The sequence below is a fragment of the Carcharhinus amblyrhynchos genome, chromosome 5, assembly GCF_965287045.1.
Source record: "Carcharhinus amblyrhynchos chromosome 5, sCarAmb.v2.hapA, whole genome shotgun sequence".
Taxonomy (NCBI): domain Eukaryota; kingdom Metazoa; phylum Chordata; class Chondrichthyes; order Carcharhiniformes; family Carcharhinidae; genus Carcharhinus; species Carcharhinus amblyrhynchos.
This window is the reverse complement of record NC_137328.1, coordinates 109,115,054-109,134,199: the sequence shown is the minus strand read 5'-3', so window position 1 is coordinate 109,134,199 and position 19,146 is coordinate 109,115,054. Positions and strand designations below refer to the sequence as shown.

General features: G+C 46.2%; 1 protein-coding gene across 6 annotated transcripts in view; it reads left to right on the top strand.

Annotated features, from left to right (window-relative positions):
• Positions 1-19,146, top strand: part of tenm3 (teneurin transmembrane protein 3) — a 909,202-nt gene that overhangs the window by 573,767 nt on the left and 316,289 nt on the right. For 3 of the 6 annotated variants that reach the window (XM_080189440.1, XM_080189435.1, XM_080189436.1), the window contains exon 6: positions 7,718-7,939. The exons of the other annotated variants lie outside the window; for them this stretch is intronic. In XM_080189440.1, the coding sequence (XP_080045566.1) occupies positions 7,718-7,939 (222 nt within the window). The remainder of the gene's footprint in view (positions 1-7,717; positions 7,940-19,146) is intronic. 6 annotated transcript variants of the gene reach the window in all.

Below are 19,146 nucleotides of genomic sequence, written 5' to 3'. Positions count from 1 at the left end.
TCTTGCTGTTCAGGTCAGGTCACCTTTCACCCAAGGTACAGTGCATGGGAGACTGAACCTGACTTAACATCGAAGCACGTTTTCCAGTTCAACTGACCGAGTCAGTCACCAGGTGTGACTGCTGAAGGGGCTGTCCAGACTTGGTGAATGGTATAATTATTTTCCTGCTAAAACAGGAACAACCCCTACTTGTTGCTCTGAGGAACTGTGCATGTAAAAATGTTAATGTTTTTATTTTGAGCACCTCCAGTCCCCACACCACTCTAAGAGTTTGCGATGAATGGAACCTTTTGAATCTCAGGCATGCACGTCAGAGCTGATGAAGGGTCACCTAGATTTGAAACGTTGGGTTTATTCTCTCCCCACAGATGCTGTCAAGAGCTGCTGAGGTTTGCCAGCACTTTCTGTTTTCGTTTCAGATTCCAGCATCTGCAGCATTTTTCTTTCATAAAATCTCGTCCTTTGGCAAATATAGGAACGTGGGAAATGTCCACTAACCTCTGTAATTATATGACGCACAACATTTTGCTTCTCGTTCGAGGTGACACTTGGAAGAGAACAGGTGTGAGAAGAATTCTGAAATTCTAAACGTTTCAACGTTGGGAATCCTGGATGCTTCTTGGAATATTGTGCACTTGGTACGGGGGGTTTAGGGGAGAAGTGGCAGGAGCAGTGGGGCGCGTTTCACGTTGTCGTTTTGAGAAGCTGGGCCAGCAAAACCAGGCTCCACAATGAATACGGCCTTTGCATAAGGGTGCCCCAATCAGAGCAGAAAATAATCTTCCACCCGCGCCACCATTGAGGTATCAGGGGTTCTACACCTCCTCCCCTCCCCAAAGCATTTATTGGTGGCATCCACACAACCCCGCCCTCCCCAGTCAGCACCAGCATCTCCTTCTCCCACCCCCCATCCCCCCCCACCCTTCAATCATCACTAACATTTCCTCCCTGCTTCAGTGCACATCCTCCTTTACCCCACTACACAGTCACGACCCGCCCACAATGAGACCCCCACTAGGGTCATCCTCTGACACTGCAGCCTGGTACTGAAAATTTGAAAATACGGTGAGTGGGGGGGTGGTGCGAAATAGGGTGGGCAATTTGGAAGGTCTACTGCAGGAGGAAAATATACAATAAATGGTAGAGCCCTTAGAAATATTAGCAGGCAGAGGAATCTAGGCATTCAGATCCACTGTTCCCTACAGGGGCAGTTCAGGTAAACAAGGTGGTCAAGGAGGCAAATGGCATGCAGGCCTTCATAGGTTGGGGTGTTGAGTATCGGAATTGGAAAATCATGTCAGAGCTGTGTAAGACTTTAGTTAGGCCACATTTGGAGTATTGTGTTCAATCCTGGCTGCCATACTACTGCAAGGATGTTCATGCATTGGAGAGGGTGCAGAAGGCATTTACTAAGATGTTGCCTGGTTTGGGGGATATGGTCTACGAAGAATGATTGAACAAAGTTGGATTGTTTTCATGGGAATGTCAGAGGATGAGGGGGGAACCTGATGGAGGTTTACAAGATTGTGACAGACTTGGACAGAGTGGATAGTCAAAGTTTTTTTCCCCAGATTTGAAGGGTCAATTACTCAAGGGCATTGGTTGAAAGTGAAAGGGGGAAGTTTAAAAGAGACATAAAGGGCGAGTTTTTCACATAGTAGTGAATGACTGGAATGCGCTACTGGAGGAAGTGGTGGAAGCAGATTGTAAAACAATGTCCCAAGAGGCATCTGGATCGATACATAGATAGGCAGGGAACAGAGGGATAAGGACTATATAGAGGCCAGAAAATATTAGATTAGAGAGGCAGCTGTGTCAGCACAGACTTGGTGGGCTGAAGGGCCTGTTCCTGTGCTGTGTTCTTTGTTCTTTGGGTGTGAACCTCGTGACATCACCAGCAAGGGGTGGGGAAAACCACAGAATGTGATCTCTCCAGAGAGAATCGTGTTTCCCGACTCTCTTGGGTTTTCACCCTGCGTCGCCGTTCTCCCTGACAGCGAACGTAGGCTGGAAATCACCATCAATGGTTAAGAGTCTCACAGCTGATGGCCGTAATTTGAAGTGATCACATTAGAAATGTATCTAGCTTCCAAATGTGCAATTTTGGTTAATTTTCATATCACTTATTGTACTTACACAGTAAATAAGGCTGGTGACAACACTACATAATCTTCCTTGATTTAAAAAGATAATTTTTCATGCATCAGTACTTCACAATCCTTTTTATGTTGTTATTCAAATACTGTTACGACACCCAAGTTTATCCCTGACATTATAATCTGTCAGTATCCTCACACAGCGTACGGACAAGTGTTCCCTCCTTTTACACACTCGCTCCATCCTTTTCCAGACATTCTCTCCCTCCTTTTATTCTCTGTCATTTACACACTCACTCTCTCCTTTTATACTGTCCCTCCCTTTACACTCTCTCCCTTTATACCCTTCCTCCTTACACATTCTCTCTCCTTCTAATCCTTTCTCCTTCCTTTCACTCTTTTTGTACACTCTCTCCTTTCACAAATGCTGTCCTTTCACACTCTCTCCTTTTACATACTGTCTCCCTCCTTTCACTCTTTTCACACACTTTCTCCTTTCACACACATCCTCCTTTCACACACTCTCTTCTTTCTCTCCTTTCAACTCCTTTTACACATTCTCTTCTTGCTTTCACTCTTTACACACACTCCTTTCACCCTCTCTCCTTTCACCATCTCTCCTTTCACCCTCTCTCCTTTCACCCTCTCTCCTTTCACCCTCTCTCCTTTCACCCTCTCTCCTTTCACACACTGTCTTCTTTCACACTCCTTTTACACATTCTCTTCCTGCTTTCAATCTTTACACACACTTTCTCCTTTCACACCGTCTCGCCTTTCACTCCTTTCATACACTCTCTCCTTTCACAAACTCTCTCATTTTACAGTCTTTCCTTTTACACACTCTCTCCCTCCTTTCACTCTTATCACACGCTCTTTTCTTTCACGCACTCTCTCTCCTTGCACACTGTCTCTCATTTTACACATTCCCACGTTTCAAAGACACCCCTCCCTTTGAAGGAAAATGCGCCCTCGCTCCTGCTGACAAGTCCGTCAAGCTCGGGCGAGGGAAAATCACAGATGTACGTTCACAGAATAAAAAATAAATGTGGAGACACCTCAGCATTACCTGTGTCAAAATATTGTTAAATTGAAGTCATCTCATGAAGTATTCATCATGAAGAGATTAGACTCTCGGTTTCCGTGTGTGACCTAAAGTTATTCATTATTGCAAACTAGTGCCAGACAAATTACTTTATTTTTGAGGTGAACTGCCATTGTTATGCTCTTTTTCTCTCTCCCTCTCTCAATCTGTTTTAGTACAGTGCAGTTGGAACAAAAACCTATTTTGATCATTAACCAAATGTGAATTAATTAAAGGAGAATAGTGTTTTATCTCTAGCCTCTTCTGTCTGTTAAATTCCATATGGGAAGAAGCAATTACTATAGCCTGAGATAGCGTTTCCTGCAACAAAAGGATGTAAGAATGATACTGGATTGACTGCTGTAATTCTACATGCTAATTGTGGACGGGAGATGACAACTCGGGCGATCTAATGAAATGGCGGTAAATTTTTGCAGCCGGCTATATCCCCTATTAAAAACTGCTGCCGGGGCCAATAACTGTGTTCATAACCTGAAGTGCTGAACAAAAATCACTTTCTGCAGACGATGCACTGTCTAAAAATGAGAATGGCAGATGATTATGGCAAATGATTTGTTACCACCACCATCTGTTCTGCAATTGGAATGTTCGCCGCCTCCTCTAATGTAACACTGCAGGATACGGGTAAATTCTTCAGCAGCGGTGGGGGTGGGGGAAGGAGGAGGGGGCGGTGGCATCAAGGGATGGGTAATAAATGCAACGGTGCCAGCTCCGCCCACGGCCCGAGAACTAATTTTGAGGAGAAGGTGTGGAAATTCACAGGATGCTGCTCCGCGACACATCGTTCGCCTCTTCGACAATCGCACCAGCTGGATTTTCATTTTAACCCTCCCCTCCCTAGCCCTCACTCGAAAGGAAAATAATTTCGAAAGCAGCAGCCCTTGGCCTTTGCGCGCTGTGTCCCGCTGTGCTCGCGCTGTGATGGGGGGGGATGAGGGGATTGGTGGGGCCGGGGGGGTGGGTATGGTGCTGGAGGATCACACTGGGGAGGCCTATGGTAGGCTCATGGCGAGACGGGTGGGCACTAGACAGAGTTCCCAGACCTATGCTGTGGCGCACTGTTGCCAGGCCAGAACCACATACACTGTGGTATCTTCTGCTGTTGAAATAACACCAACACTTGAAAGACTCGATTTTTAGCGCACCCCCCCCCCCCCCCCCCCCACTTGAAACATCATGGTGAAATGAAGCTGCACTTTGGCACAGTGATTCAATTCTGGCCTCGGGTGACTGTCTGTGCGGCGTTTGCACTTCTCCCCGTATTTGCATGGGTTTCCTCCTGGTGCTCCGGTTTCCTCCCACAGTCCGATAAATGTGCAGGTTTGGTTGATTGGCCATGCTAAATTGCCCCTTAGTGTCAGGAGGATGAGCAGGGTAAATACATGGATTGTGGGGATAGAGCCTGGGTGCCCTTACCATGCCCATCTCAGACGTAGCATCTCCACCTCATAATTTCTCTTGAAATACCACGTTTTGGCCTCAACGACTTTCTGCGGTAGTGAATTCCACACATTCACCATTCAGTGGGTGAAGAAATTTCTCCTTACCTCCTTAAAGGTGCTCATTCAAATATGTTTTTAAAGACTGTAATTTTTCCGGCCTCCACAACCTTCCCAGGCAGTGCATTCCAGATTCCCACCACCCTCCTTAAAAGGTTTATCCCTTATCATCAAATTATGATCCCGAGTTCTGGATTCCCCCCGGCATCGGGAACATTTTTTCTGAACTTATCCTGCCTAAGCCTGTTAGAATTTTGTAAGTTGCTGAGTTTCTACAATGCTTGCCCCCGGTGGGATCCATTCCCACGCAGGTAACCAGGGATCCATCAGAAATCAGAGCTGGTTTTAGCCGCTTCCAGATGGTTCCATATGCGTGGAAAATTCACAGTCTTAACATCTCCAAACGAGGTGACGTAAGAATTATTCACAAGACAAACTCCAAACCATCACTTCACTCAAGAAATAAGAGAAGATTTTACTTTTGTCTGCACAACTCCCACTGAACCCACTGTCCGTTTTGGATTAAAATGAAAATCCCTTTTAGTCCGCTGCTATTTCAGGGAAAGTAGCTGTCAAAGGGCTTGACGGATGGGACAAAGGCAAGATAGTTACTTTCTCATTTGCGAATTAAAGGGCAGTCATTGTGCCCTCACGTCCTGTGGATTCATAGCTCATGTTTTTAGCTTAAATTGCGCTATTCTGTTTCTACAAATATTTCCTGATTTTATTTCCCTATGTATGTTTTTATTTTACAAAGCTGAGAATGGACTGTTCTTGGTCTGCAAACACTAAACTGGCAGGTTAAAGGGGAGTGACAGGCTTGGATTTAGTGTTCATCCGTAAAGACTGTTGCCTACTCAAGGGACACGATTTTTTTTTTGCATGGCCCTGAATCAAAGCTGTCATAATCCTTTCGTTTCGATACCTTGCCTTCTCTATTAGTACAGCGCAGCTTCTGTTATCTTAGCTCAGATGCAGCTTCTGACCCTGGCAGATTTCTACAGTTGTCATCTCGGGTTAAATGTTACATAGAATTTGAATGGGTTTGAACGTGTTGGGCAGTGTAATCGAGATGAAGTGCGCAGACACTGGTCCCTGAAAGGCAATCCGTCGGCAAGCATGTCTGGAACAGCTGCCCCGTCCTGACACCGTCGTGTGTGTGAAGTGGGGACAGGACAGCTATTTAAAAGATGTTTGGAGATTTCGATTTTGACTGGAAGTGTCACTTCCCAAGCTGCCTATATACAGAACACTTTTGACAGAGACAGTGATTGTGGGTTGTAATATCCTATGGATTTTCACTGTTTAGTCCCGACACTAAGAGGTGGGCAGGGCAGCCTCAGTAACACTTCAAAGTACTGGGCTCCAAGATCATGCGCTAAAGGTTCGGTCCCTACTAAAGCAACTTCAGGATGTCTTAAGAGTCATAAAGGCATACAGTGCAGAAATGACCCTCTTTCATTGAATCTCCACCAACATTAGCTACCACTGAAGTCATACTAATTAATCCCATTTTCCTGCACTTGTCCCATATCCTTGAATGATATGATACTTCAAGTGCTCACTCAAATATGCTTTTCAGGGCTGTAATTTTTCTGGCCTCCACTATTTTCCGAGGCAGTGCACTCCAGATTCCCACCACCCTCTGTGAGAAAACACTTCTTCTCAAATCCCCTCTGAATCTCCTGCCCCTTACCCTAACCCTATGTTCCCTCGGTGTTGACTCCTTAGCCAAGGCGTCTTTCCTCATCTGAGGTTCTCCCCCTGTTGGCTTCATGGTGGCACGACGGTTAACGTTGCCGCCTAACAGTGATGGGGTCTTGGGTTCGATTCCCGGCTTGGATCAGTGTGAAGTCTATGCAGAGTCTGCATGTTCTCCCCATGTCTGCATGGGTTTCTTCCAGTGCTGTGGTTTGCTCCCACATCCAAAAGACATGCTGGTTAGGTGCTTTGGCCATGCTAAATTCTCCTTCAGTGTACTGAAACAGGCATGGGAGTGTGGCGACTTGGGGATTTTCACAATAACTTCATTGCAGTGTTAATGTAAGCCTACTTGTGACTAGTAAATAAACTTAAAAGAAATCCTGGAGTCAGCAAAGGGAGCTAACTGCACCATATCGCCACAGGATGGTAGGACTGTGAGAGCTTGTTGTTGGATGAAGGGTTTATTTGTAGCAGGCTGGGTTATCCCTCTGTGTTTGCAGTCTTCAGCTATCAGATCTCCACGTTTGATATCAGAACTGCAAAGCACGTGGGCACTAAAACCCTGTAGAGCAGTTCAGAGAAACCAGTCTCCTGAACTGGGAGTAAGAAATACAGCAAAACTAAAGCAGCTTAAAGCTCAGATACAATCCTGCTGCCAGCCTGAGCTCGACCATGTCCAGAGAGGCCATAGAAAACACAAGTGGCTCTTTCTGTGTTCGTTTGAAGCTACGCACTGTTGCTGAAGCTAGCTAATGTATATAATAATTTAAGTTGGTGTACTTTTGCACAGTGGTTATCACTGCTGCCTCACAATGCCATGGTTTAAATACTGACTTGATCATTGTCTGTGCACGTTCTCTCCGTGTCTGCATGGGTTTCCCCCAAGCGGTTGGATTTCCTCCCACATTCCGAAAGAAGTGTCGGTTACGTGCATTGGCCATGCTAAATTCTTGCTCAGTGTACCCAAGCAGGCGGCAGATTGTGGTGACTGAGGGATTTTTACAGTAACTTCATTGCAGTGTTAATGTAAGCCTACTTGTGACACTAATAAGTAAACTTCTTCAGAATCTAACAGCGCTTTGCAAAGAGATTAGCATGCAGAAAGCATCCATCTTATATCTATCTTGTTCAAACTTTTATTTCACTCTGTGTAACACAGGAGGATAGCAGAAAATTGGTTTCTTTATCTGCCAGTGTTTGAATCCATTGCTTTTCATTTTGTTTTTGATTGTCTCACTTGTGCATCTTTTTATTTTGAAAACATGCTTTTTGTCGTGACCATCACACATCAAAAGCCTGGTTTTGTCTCTCCTCAGGTCCTCCCATGCCATCCTCCTCCTCCTCGTCCAGCCCATCAGCCATTGAGCAGCCTGCTTCCCCAATTTCATCGCCCAATGCCAATGGCAATCAAAGACGGCTGCTCGGCAACAGCAGCGGCACGCAGCCGGTTCATGACTCTGACACAGATGATGAGGAATACAATGCAAACACATATCTAGCTCAGGCCAGTTCGGGCACAGTCTGTGTGGCCGGGAATGGTAAGAAATCGCCTGCATCTGTCAACTCCTCCTGTTTCTCGGCACTTTCTAACGTCTGAGTGATTCTTTTAGCTGGAAGAGGTCTGGGAGGACTGGGCTACGTGGCGATTTACCTCCCAGCCACTTGTTAAACCACTCTTTCTCCGCATTTACTCCTCACGAGAAGCTTTATTGCACGTCAAGCCTTTTTCCCATTGTCAGATTGCACGACTGGCGGACACTTCATTGCCACTTCACCCATTAAAGGCCGTGTCGAGTACTAACCCCACTTTGCTAAAGCACATTCAGGTGCGAGTTGTAGACAGCCAGGCTCACTACTTAACTGAGGATTGCCATTGCCAGGTACAATGGGTACAGAAGTGGGAATTCTGCAGCATAATAAGGAAATTCCGATGTTTTCTTCAGCAGGCGGCGTTGGGAATGTAGGATCATAGAACCCCTACAGTGCAAAAGGAGGCCATTCGGCCCAATCAAGCATGCACTGACAGCAGTCCCATCCAGGCCCTATTCCTGTAATCTCACGTATTTACCCTGCTAGTCCCCCGACGCTATTGCTCTGATTTTACCATCATGCCCGCCCCAGAATCAGAGTGGATGAGGCTCTCAGAACAGCATTTTCCATTGGCCCCGTGCCCAACCTGATGTGTCTCGGGCAGGCAGGATAGTAAGATTCCAGCCTAAGGGACAATTTAGTGCAGCCAATCCACCTAACCCGCAAATCTTTGGAGTGCGAAACCGGGGCACCCACAGGAAACCCAAGCAGTCACGGGGAGAACGTGCAAACTCCACACAGACAGTCACCCGAGGCCAGAATCAAAACCGGGTCCCTGGCGCTGTGAGACAATAGTGATAACTACAGTGCCACCATGCCCACAAGCAGGGGTTGCTTGATTGGTGCCTTTGTACCTCAGCACCAGATCTATTGGTAGTTTGCCAGCCACTGCAGTTAAAAAAAAAGGTGCTTCAAAAATCAGGAAGTCGTAGCACAGTTATTGGCTTGCTGTATGGGGAAAGGAACCATTGCAGCATTCTTTTATCTGGCAGTGGAGGAGGTATTCGATCTGAATGGAGCACCAGCAATAAACCCAATCAGGGCTTTCTTGGATGTTTTTCCCTTCCTTTGCAATCTAATTTTCTTCCGGGAATGCAGTGATTACATATTTTAGTGCATGATTACTTTGCTTAACCACAGCCCTGGGAGCCTGGCAGGATTTATAGCTGCCTTCTCTTTCAGAAAGAGAAAAGGCACCACAGTAGACGAGAAACTTTGTGCTTTGTGGCAGGTTTTTGTTCACTACAGGGGAACATTTCAATGTTTTGACGACATATTTGGATTATCTCACTTTTTGCCATTAGATTACAGATAAGATTCACATACTTTGGTGTTTTGTTGAAGTGTGTAGAATTATAGAATAGAATCATAGAATCTACAGTGCAGAAGGGGGCCAATTGGCCCATCAAGTTTGCACCGACCACAATCCCACCCAGATCCTATTTCCATAACCCCACATATTTGCCGTGCTAATCCCCCTGTCGTTAGGGTCAATTTAGCATGGTCAATCAACCTAATCTGCATAGCTGTGGACTGCGGGAGGAAACCAGACACCCGAAGGAAACCCACGCAGGCACGGGGAAAATGTGCAAACTCCACACAGAGTCACCCCAGGCCGGAATTGAACCCAGATCCCTGGTGCTGTGAGGCAGCAGTGCGAACAACTGTGCCACCCCTATTAGTTCTTAGTTTCCAATGATCGGAGCTTTGCTGACTGCAACTGCTGGCAGTTCAACGTCAACCACCAGTTTTATAGAATCATACGATGCAGAAAAGGCTCTTCAGCCCATCGAGTTAGCACCGATGCGTGAGAAACACCTGGACTCCCATTACCCAGCACTTGGCCCTTAAATGTTATGACATGCCGAGTGCTTACCCAGGTACTTTTTAAAGGATATGAAGCAACCCGCCTCTGGCACCCTCTCAGGCAGCACATTCCAGACCACCACCACCCTCAGTATAAAGAAGTTTTTCCTCACATCCCTGCTAAACCTCCTACCCCCTCACCTCAAACTGACCCTTCAACTGAGGGGAACCACAGCTCCCTCTCAAATATCAAATCACTGTAAGAGACTGTACCCCATTGAGAGGCACCATTGTGGGTTCTGGATGTACGCATTGAAACCCTGCATGTCCCTTTAATCCAGCTTGTCTTTTTTTTTGTCTTTTGTGATTTTGTTAAATGTTGATGTTAAAGATTAATACTTGCAAGCTTGAAATTTCTTTGTGCACGGAGGTAACAATTAGAGTGTAGAGCTATAATTAAGAACTGATGATGGTCAAGCATGCTTCTCATTGCATAGACAGAGAGAAATAACTTGCATTTACAAAGAATCCTTCGTGCTCTCAAGGCACTTTTACGGTCAATTAAGTGCAGTCACTGTTTAATGTGGAGAGATGCAGCAATCTTGTCTTGCTCTGTAGGATGGTTTTAGCCCTAGCAGAAGCTCCCCTGTTCCATCCTGAGTTGATGCCATGGCATTTTTTACATCCCTCTGAGAGAGCAGACCGGGCCTTGGACTAATTGCTCATCCAAAAGACAACTTTCATCTAAAAAATGGCACCACTGACACTGCAGCACACTCTCGGCACTCCTAGAATTATAGAATCCCTACAGTGCAGAAGGAAGCCATTTAGCTCACTCTGCACCAACCACAATCCCACCCAGCCCCATCCCTGTATTTACCCTGCTACTCTCCTTGACATTAAGTCGCAATTTACTATGGCCAATCAACCTTACCAATTCAAGGCCATAAGACGTAGGGGCAGAAGTAGGCCATTCAGCCCATCGAGTCTGCTCTGCCATTCAATGAGATCATGATTTGAGCATATAATCTAGGCTGTTCTTAGGCTTTAACCCTTAACCGTCAACTGAGCGGCAAGAGTGCAACCAGATCCTGAACCATGGGTCACAGTCTGAGGATTCGGAGTTGACCATTTAGGACAGAGGTGAGGAGAAACTTCTTCACCCAAAGAATGGTGAACCTGTGGAATTCATTACCACAGGAAGTAGCTGATGCTAGAATATTGAATGTATTCAAGGGGTTGCTCGATATTAGCACTTAGGGCGAATGGGATCAAAGGTTATGGGGAGAAAGCAGGATTAGGCTATTGAGTTGGACAATCAGCCACAATCGTAATGAATGGCAGAGGAGGCTTGAAGGGTCAAATGGCCTCCTCTTGCTCCTATCTTCTATGTTACCACTGAGCAAAGGCTGACACAGTCGCAATATAAAAAGTTTGTTTACTTGAGAGCTTCATCAATGGGACTGAGGGAGAATATATTCCAAATGGCAAGTTGTAGAAGGTCAGTTGGAGTTCAGAAAGGGCAGGTCCCCTGTCTGCATGGTCGATGACACTATTGTAGATGGACACAAGGGGCAAAAATTGTTTTTTGACCTTCACAGCAGGTCACTGCAGTGGTGAACTTTTACACATCTGGCTCTTTCCAAGCTCCCACAGAAATGCCAGCAACATCACTTTCCTCCTAAAAACCGAGCAGCAGACTGAGAAAGCAATGCTGTCTATCCACCATTCAGGGCCCCTCCAGGGATGACATGGTGGCATAGTGGTTAGCATTGCTTCCTCACAATGCCAGGGAGCCAGGTGCCATGCTATCATGCCAGCCGAGATGCATTGAGGCAGGCAAGTGACAGATGAAATTTAACGAGGGGCAATTTGTGATAATTCATTACTGCAGGAAGAATATTGGGATAAGCTAGGCCATAAAGTTCCGCCAATACCTTGATCTTGCGAGGGCAGTATGATATTTTGGCCTGGCCAAGATAGACATATACTTTACTAATTTGGTGGTATGTTTCAGCATTCTATTAGCATTTTTAATCACATTCTTGAGAGATTGAAATTGACGTATCTCTGATTGTTCCCTTTCTAATTTCCCCCTGCTAATTTAGCACTGATTACTGTACATTTTGTGACTTTTGGGTAATGCTTTGCATTTTACAATGTGAAATTTAATTTACCACTTGACCAGTTGCAGAAATGATCCAAACCTTTCCGCAGATGTTAAGTGGCATCCTCTGTCTCAACTAGTTTTCTTGTACTAACATGATCAGGACGTCAGGCAAAAAACGTTTGCTTTTGTTATCCAGCTCATTAATGGAGATTAGAAACAACAACATTCTGAACACTAACACTCGACACTTCACTGTACTCTGGTCTTTCACCTCTCACCAGTGTTCTCTTTCCCACTTGTCTACCAATTTCCTCTGCAAACATCTTAGCATGCTTTGTCTGCAGCGCGAAAGAAACAATACTTTTCACTGTATCCCAATACATGTGACAGTAATAAATCAAATCAAATCAAAATCCCATGTTCTGGACTGGATGCCCTGGATGAAAAAGACTTTTTTCCCCAAAATGGAATATTCATAAAATCAGGGGGCACCTTGGCACTGTCCATCGGACATGGGGCAGTGCCAAGGGAGTGGGACATACGGGGGCAAGGCCTAGGGGGGCGATCGGTGGGATTGGGATGGTCCCCCTGCCACTCTGCCATTGGGATCGATGAGGGCAGGAGAGAGCGCAGCGATTGGGGTGGGCTGAAGGTTAGGGGGTGCTCTTGAGATGGCCCAGGAATGGTCGGGGGGGGGGGGCCACGATCGGGCCATGGGGGGAGGGGGTTGGAGGACCAGCACTGTGGGGTCCCGAGCATGGCCAGTGATCGAACTGGCCAGCAAATGAGAGGCTGACCATTTGGGGCCATTGCGCATGTGCCGAGGCCGGCTGGTTTCAGCCTTGTGGGTGCGAATAGGCCCACCCACTGAATTCTAGTGAGGCTGGTGGCCTCTGCAGTGCACAGAATGTGGGAGGTTCTATTGTGAACTCCCACTAAAGAAAAACAGAGTGAATTACTCCAGTTTTCCCACGAATTTGACACTTAAAATCTTTTTGGGAGAATTCCACCCTTTATGTCCAACATTCCTGGCTGCGTCCAGTCCAAAGGATTTTCGATGGTTTTCAACTCCTCAATATCCAATGCTAGGAAGATCTTTTCCAATGAGTCTTTTGAGTAGCTGCTCCAAGCTTTAGTGCTTCCCTCAGCATGCAGTCCTGGACCTTGGAATATGTTAGTCTGCAACACTTTGTCATCGACAGCTCTTTCCTTTGGAAGTCCAACCCGTTTCAATGAACTAGAGAGCGTCTTTCACCAAGCCAACAGTTCACCAGCAAGAGTTGATGTTCACCTCAGTGTGTAGCCCTGTAAACGGCCTCTGAAGCACAGAGTTCTGTGTTACAAAGCTGCTTAGCCTGAACCTCAACAAAGACCTCAACAAACATCTTCCCTTTTGGAGACAGATTCCACGAGAAGGTGGCTGACAGTCTCCTCTCCACGCAGTCGTGTTGAGGGCAGTGTGTAGAGGCAGTCATTTTCCGGTGCATGCAGAGAAGACCTGTTGGGGAGAGGGCCAATCTCACCAGCAGTCAAGCTGGTGGCACAGTGGTTAGCACTGCTGCCTCACAGTGCCAGGGACCCAGGTTCGATTCCTGGCTTGGGTCACTGGCTGTGCAGAGTCCGCACGTTCCCCTTGTACCTGCATGGATTTCTTTTGGGTGCTCGGGGTTTCTTCCCACAGTCGGAAAGACATGCTGGTTAAGTGCATTGGCCAGGCTAAATTCTCCCTCGGTGTACCCGAACAGGAGCTGGAGTGTGGTGACTCAGGGATTTTCACAGTAACTTCATTGCAGAGTTAATGTGAGCCTATTTGTGACACCAACAAATAAACTGAAACATTTTACTGTTTATTGGAAAGTTCTGATGATGAGACATTTTGCCAAATTACTTTGATCGTCTGCTCAAGAAACCATCCATTGGAATTCTTTTCTCACAAGCCCTCAAGGATGTTATCTGATGGACTTGCGGTCAAATGTGTTTTTTTCCATTTGGGGCTGGTGGGTCAGCACAGACACATATCAGGTTGAAGGCACTGTTTAATTGGTCCATCATAATAGCAGCCATCACAATTCCGCCCATGCACTGAAAATTGAGGTCAAGTCAGCAGACATTTTGTACACAGGCCATCTATCCCACACTGCTGAAGTAATGCCCAAAACTCAGTCAACAACATGCTTTCGTTTCTTTAGAATTGTTTGATAAATGGAGCTGCCAAACATTTTTTGAAAGCCTAAATGAGTTATGTGAGAGTGGTTTGTATGTTTGTGTTTGTGGGGTCAAAAGAAGCTTGTTAAATAGCCTCTTTCCCAATTAGTTCTACACCGCTGTTTTGTTGCTGTACAGTTGAAGTATCCTTGCACCACAGCTGTTACCATAACATGCATTACTTCCCCTGATTTTGAAGTAGTTGCTTGTGTAGGCGTGTTGCCTTTTCTGAATGTAGACACTACAAGACATATTTTCCACCTTGTTACATGAGTATGCTGGGGAGTTACATGCTCCCAGCCCGTCATTTTCCACCTAGTGAAATTAAGGAAAAGTCATGAGCTGCGGATGTGCAATTTTCCAAAACACTGCAAGTGCCAAAGGCAAAAGATCTTCCATTTGGTTCCTTTCACTCTGCCAGTCCCCCATCAGTGTCTGAGAATTGCTAAATGACGTGAAAGCATACCTTTGACTTCTCCTGAACCTTGCTATGTCAACCACCTCTGTCACACTGATTTCAACATGATTTCAGAGATCCCAGGTCCAGTACAGCCAATAGTGATTACTGATCTCAACTCAAAGATTGGGCAGCACTGTGGTTAACACTGCTGCCCCACAGTGCCAGGGACCTGGGTTTAATTTCTGGTCTGGGTCACTGCCTGTGCAGAGTCTGCACGATCTCCCCCTGTGTCTACGTGGGTTTTCTCCGGGTTCTCCGGTTTCCTACCACAGTCTGAAAGATGTGCTGGTTAGATACATTGGCTATGCTAAATTTTCCTTCAATGAACCCAAGCAGGTGCTGGAGTGTGGCAACTAGGGGATTTTCACAGGAACTTCATTGCAGTGTTAACATAAGCCTACTTGTGACACTAATAAATAAACTTAACTGAAATTCTTTTGACCTTTAAGTAACGCTATCTCATGCATTCACCTAAACAGATCGTTCCATACTTCTAAGACATTGCAGTGCTGCTCCTCCGAAACAGCCCTCCCCCCCACCCCAAACACAGCCCTCCGGCCATTCCCAGGCTGCCTCAAGTGTCCCCCTGCCCTCTGGGCGGGACCGCTTCCCAACCACCTGATAGCCGGCTTTCCTGCTGCCCCCATTGACCCCAATGGCAGAGTGACAGCAGGACATAGAACATAGAACATTACAGCGCAGAACAGGCCCTTCGGCCCACGATGTTGCGCCGACCAGTTAAAAAACAATGACCCTCTAACCTAAACCAATCCCTTTCCATCCATAAACCTATCCACGGATCTCTTAAACGCCCCCAAACTAGGCGCATTTACAACTGCAGAAGGCAGGGCATTCCAATCCCTCACCACCTTCTGGGTAAAGAACCTACCCCTGAGCGGACTTCCCGCTCCCACTCGCCCTGCTCCCTTGGCACTGCTCCGTGTCCAATGGGCAGTACCAAAGTGTCACCTGATTTTATGTAATTTTATTTTAAGGAAAAGTATCTTTTTCATCCAGAGCATCCAATCCAGAACATGGAATTTTGATTTTTTTTATTGTCACATGTGCTGGGATACAGTGAAAAGTATTGTTTCTTTCGCGCTATGCAGACAAGGATATTTTGGCCCTGGAGGGAGTGCAGAGGAGGTTTACTAGGCTGATACCGGAGTTGAGGGGGTTGAGCTATGAGGAGAGGCTGAATAAACTAGGCTTGTACTCGCTAGAGTTTAGAAGAATGAGGGGAGATCTCATTGAGACGTACAAGATGATGAATGGGATGGATAGGATAGAGGTGGAGAGACTCTTCCCGCTCAAAAAAGACAGTAGGACTAGGGGGCACAGCCTCAAGATAAAGGGGAGGCGGTTTAGAACGGAGTTGAGGAGGAACTTCTTCACTCAAAGGGTGGTGAATCTCTGGAATTCTCTGCCCGTTGAAGTGGTGGAGGCTGCCTCGCTAAATATTTTTAAGAAGCGGGTTGATGGGTTTTTGATAAGAGAGGGGATTAAGGGTTATGGGGAGAGGGCGGGAAAGTGGAACTGAGCCACAACAGATCAGCCATGATCTTATTGAATGGCGGGGCAGGCTCGAAGGGCTGGATGGCCTACTCCTGCTCCTATTTCTTATGTTCTTATGTTCAAAACCTGCTAACATGTGAGGAGAGGAAATTGGTGGACAAGTGGGAAACAGAACAGAACTTCTACATCATTCAAAAGACACGCTGATGAATTCACTGAGATGGAAACCAGTCTTCCGTGACGCAGAGCTCTAAGCGCTACCACTGAGCCCAGCTGAAGGGCTCACTATTTTTCCATAATTGATAAACTTACATCTGAACAATCGCTGGAAGACCCCACCAACAGGAGGGTCCGTAAAACCCTACCTCTGTCTGAGAGACAAGAGTGCTAAAACTAAACGAGGTCAGGCATCATTGGCAGGAGAGAAACAAAGAGTTAACACCTCAGGATAATGACTTTCCATCAGAGCTGTATCCCTCAATTCGGAGTGGGGGAGAGCAGGGGGTCAGTTTAGCTCAGTTGGCTGGACAGCTGGTTTGTGATGCAGAGCAACGCCAACAGTGCGGGTTCCATTCCCGTACCAGCTGAGGTTATTCATGAGGGCCCTGCCTTCTCAACCTTACCTTCTCGCCTGAGGTCTGGTGACCCTCAGGTTAAATCACCATCAGTCAGTTCTCTCCCCTCAAAGGGGAGGGCAGCCTCTGGTCTTCTGGGACTATGACGACTTTACCTTTTATCCTTCAAATCACCCTGAGAAATGGAACAGAATACCATCGAGGTGTCTGTAATAAATCTATATATACATTGTTTGTGAGGTGTACGGTGTGCATTCACTGCAATTTCTACCATGGGAAAATATTGTAATGGAAAGTACTCGATGTTGGAAATATCATACTCTGCCTCAGTAGGACAAGCGTATATATTTCCACACAAAACAAGCATTTCACGTCACATCCGATTGTTTTGTTAGAATGATCAAACTCTGATTCTTTGGAAAAACTGAGCTGATGTGTTTTTAGTCCAAAGTCCTGCTCACATCTGAGTCCTAACAGTTGTCAGTCACAACCCCGCACCTCCCATGTCTCCAACACAAATGTAGCTGGCATGACCGTTAGTGCTCTTGATCAAACCTACCTTGTCCTCTCAGCTTCAGGTACAACCTTCCTCCTTTTTATTGCGCCATTCCTATTTTCTCCATTTAAACCTAACCCAACTATTTTGTTAGTCCACACAGTGGGGTACCTGCTCTTGTGATCTTCCCTGTCAAACAGCGATGCTGGAGGCAAAACGCTGATTATTTCAGGTTGTAGTTTTCAGACTTGAGCGCATAATCGAAGCTGGCAGTGCTGAGGGAGAGCTGCATTTTTTGGCGGTGATATTTTTTTCACCTGACATGTTCGCTCCAGCCCAGCCTGTCTGTTTCAGAGGCTGTAAATGATATAGGAATACTGTTCAAAGAAGAGTGGAAAGCGCTTCCCCTGTCCTGACCCACTTTTCTCCTTCAATTGTCTCTTTCATTTGTGGGACCTTGCTACCGACAGGGGAGAGATGACAAACTGCAAAAGCATGTTTTAAAGATGTGTTTCATCCCTCAAGGGCTGACTTTCAAAAATAAATGTCAGGCTGTCTATCTGTGTGGGTTTTGCACATTCTCCCCATATCTGCGTGCGTTTCCTCCGGGAGCTCCGCTTCCCTGCAGCAGTCCAAAGGTGTGTGGGTTAGGTGGCTCAGCCATGCTAAATTGCCCATTTGTGTCGCAAGATCTGTAAGTTTAAGGGGATTAGCCATGGCAAATGTGTGGGGTCACAGGGGTAGGCTGGGGAGAGAGCCTGAGTAAGATGCTCTGAAGAGCCGGTGTTGACTCAATGGGCTGAATGTCTTCTTCGGCACTGTAGGGATTCCATGATCTTGCAAGTTTAAATTAAAGGAATAAACATTTGGTTTCTCAAAAGTTGCAATGTAAGTAACAGCACTCATTCACACAGGATACACATGCGTGCACACAGACATGCACGCACACACAAATGCACGCATGCATGCACACATACGCACGCGCACACACACACATGCACACATATACGTATGCACACACACACACACACACACACACACACACACAGTAAAGACAATGGAGATAGAAAGTTTCATGCATTTAATTCACAGTCGTTTGCTCCTGGCAATAGTACATTTCTAGTTCAGTTCTGTATTTCAGCAGGAAGTTTTCTCCACCTGTCGGGGGGGAGGGGGATATCAGGCAGAGTCTTCCCTTTTGCCGAGCTGGATCTTTTCCTTCTGGGGTGGCACAATGGTTAGCACTGCTGCTTCACGGTGCCAGGGATCCAGGTTCAATTCCTGGCCCACTCTCTGCAGAGTCTGTGTGTTCTACCCGTTTCTGTATGTGTTTCCTCCGGATGCCCTGGTTTCTTCCCATGATCTGAAAGAGGTGCTGGTTAGGTGGATTGGCCATGCTAAATTCTCCCTCAGTGTACCCGAACGCGTGCAGAGTGTGTTGACTTGGGGATTTTCACAGTAACTTCGTTGCAGTGTTAATGTAAGCCCACGTGTGACACTAATAAAAAAGCTTGAACTTAAAATTAAACTGTGTCTGTTTCCCAGACCGACTGCCCTGAACTGCTCAAGATGTGTGATAATAAGCTAGTTCTTAGGGTAACCCAGTTTCTGCTGTGTGGCCACAGTGTCGGTATTCCCACTGTCCATATAAATGATAACTGGTGGTGTTCGCAAGGACACACAATAAGATTTGAATCTCGGCTATTTGGATCGCATTGTGATCGAATGTTTTGTGCTTACACCCATTAGGGGAATTTCACAGTAACTTCATTGCAGTGTTAACATAAGCCTTACTTGTGACACTAATAAATAAACTTTAACTTTTTGCGCAGTTAAGTTAACCTGTGGACACTAAATTGGAACAAACATTGTACGTCATTTTCTGTAGAGATTTAGACAGTAGTAACTGCTAACTCCGTTGGCGATAACCATTGGACTCCATGGGACCCCTTTTGTCATTTAACGATAAAGTGTCCAGCCTTATCATC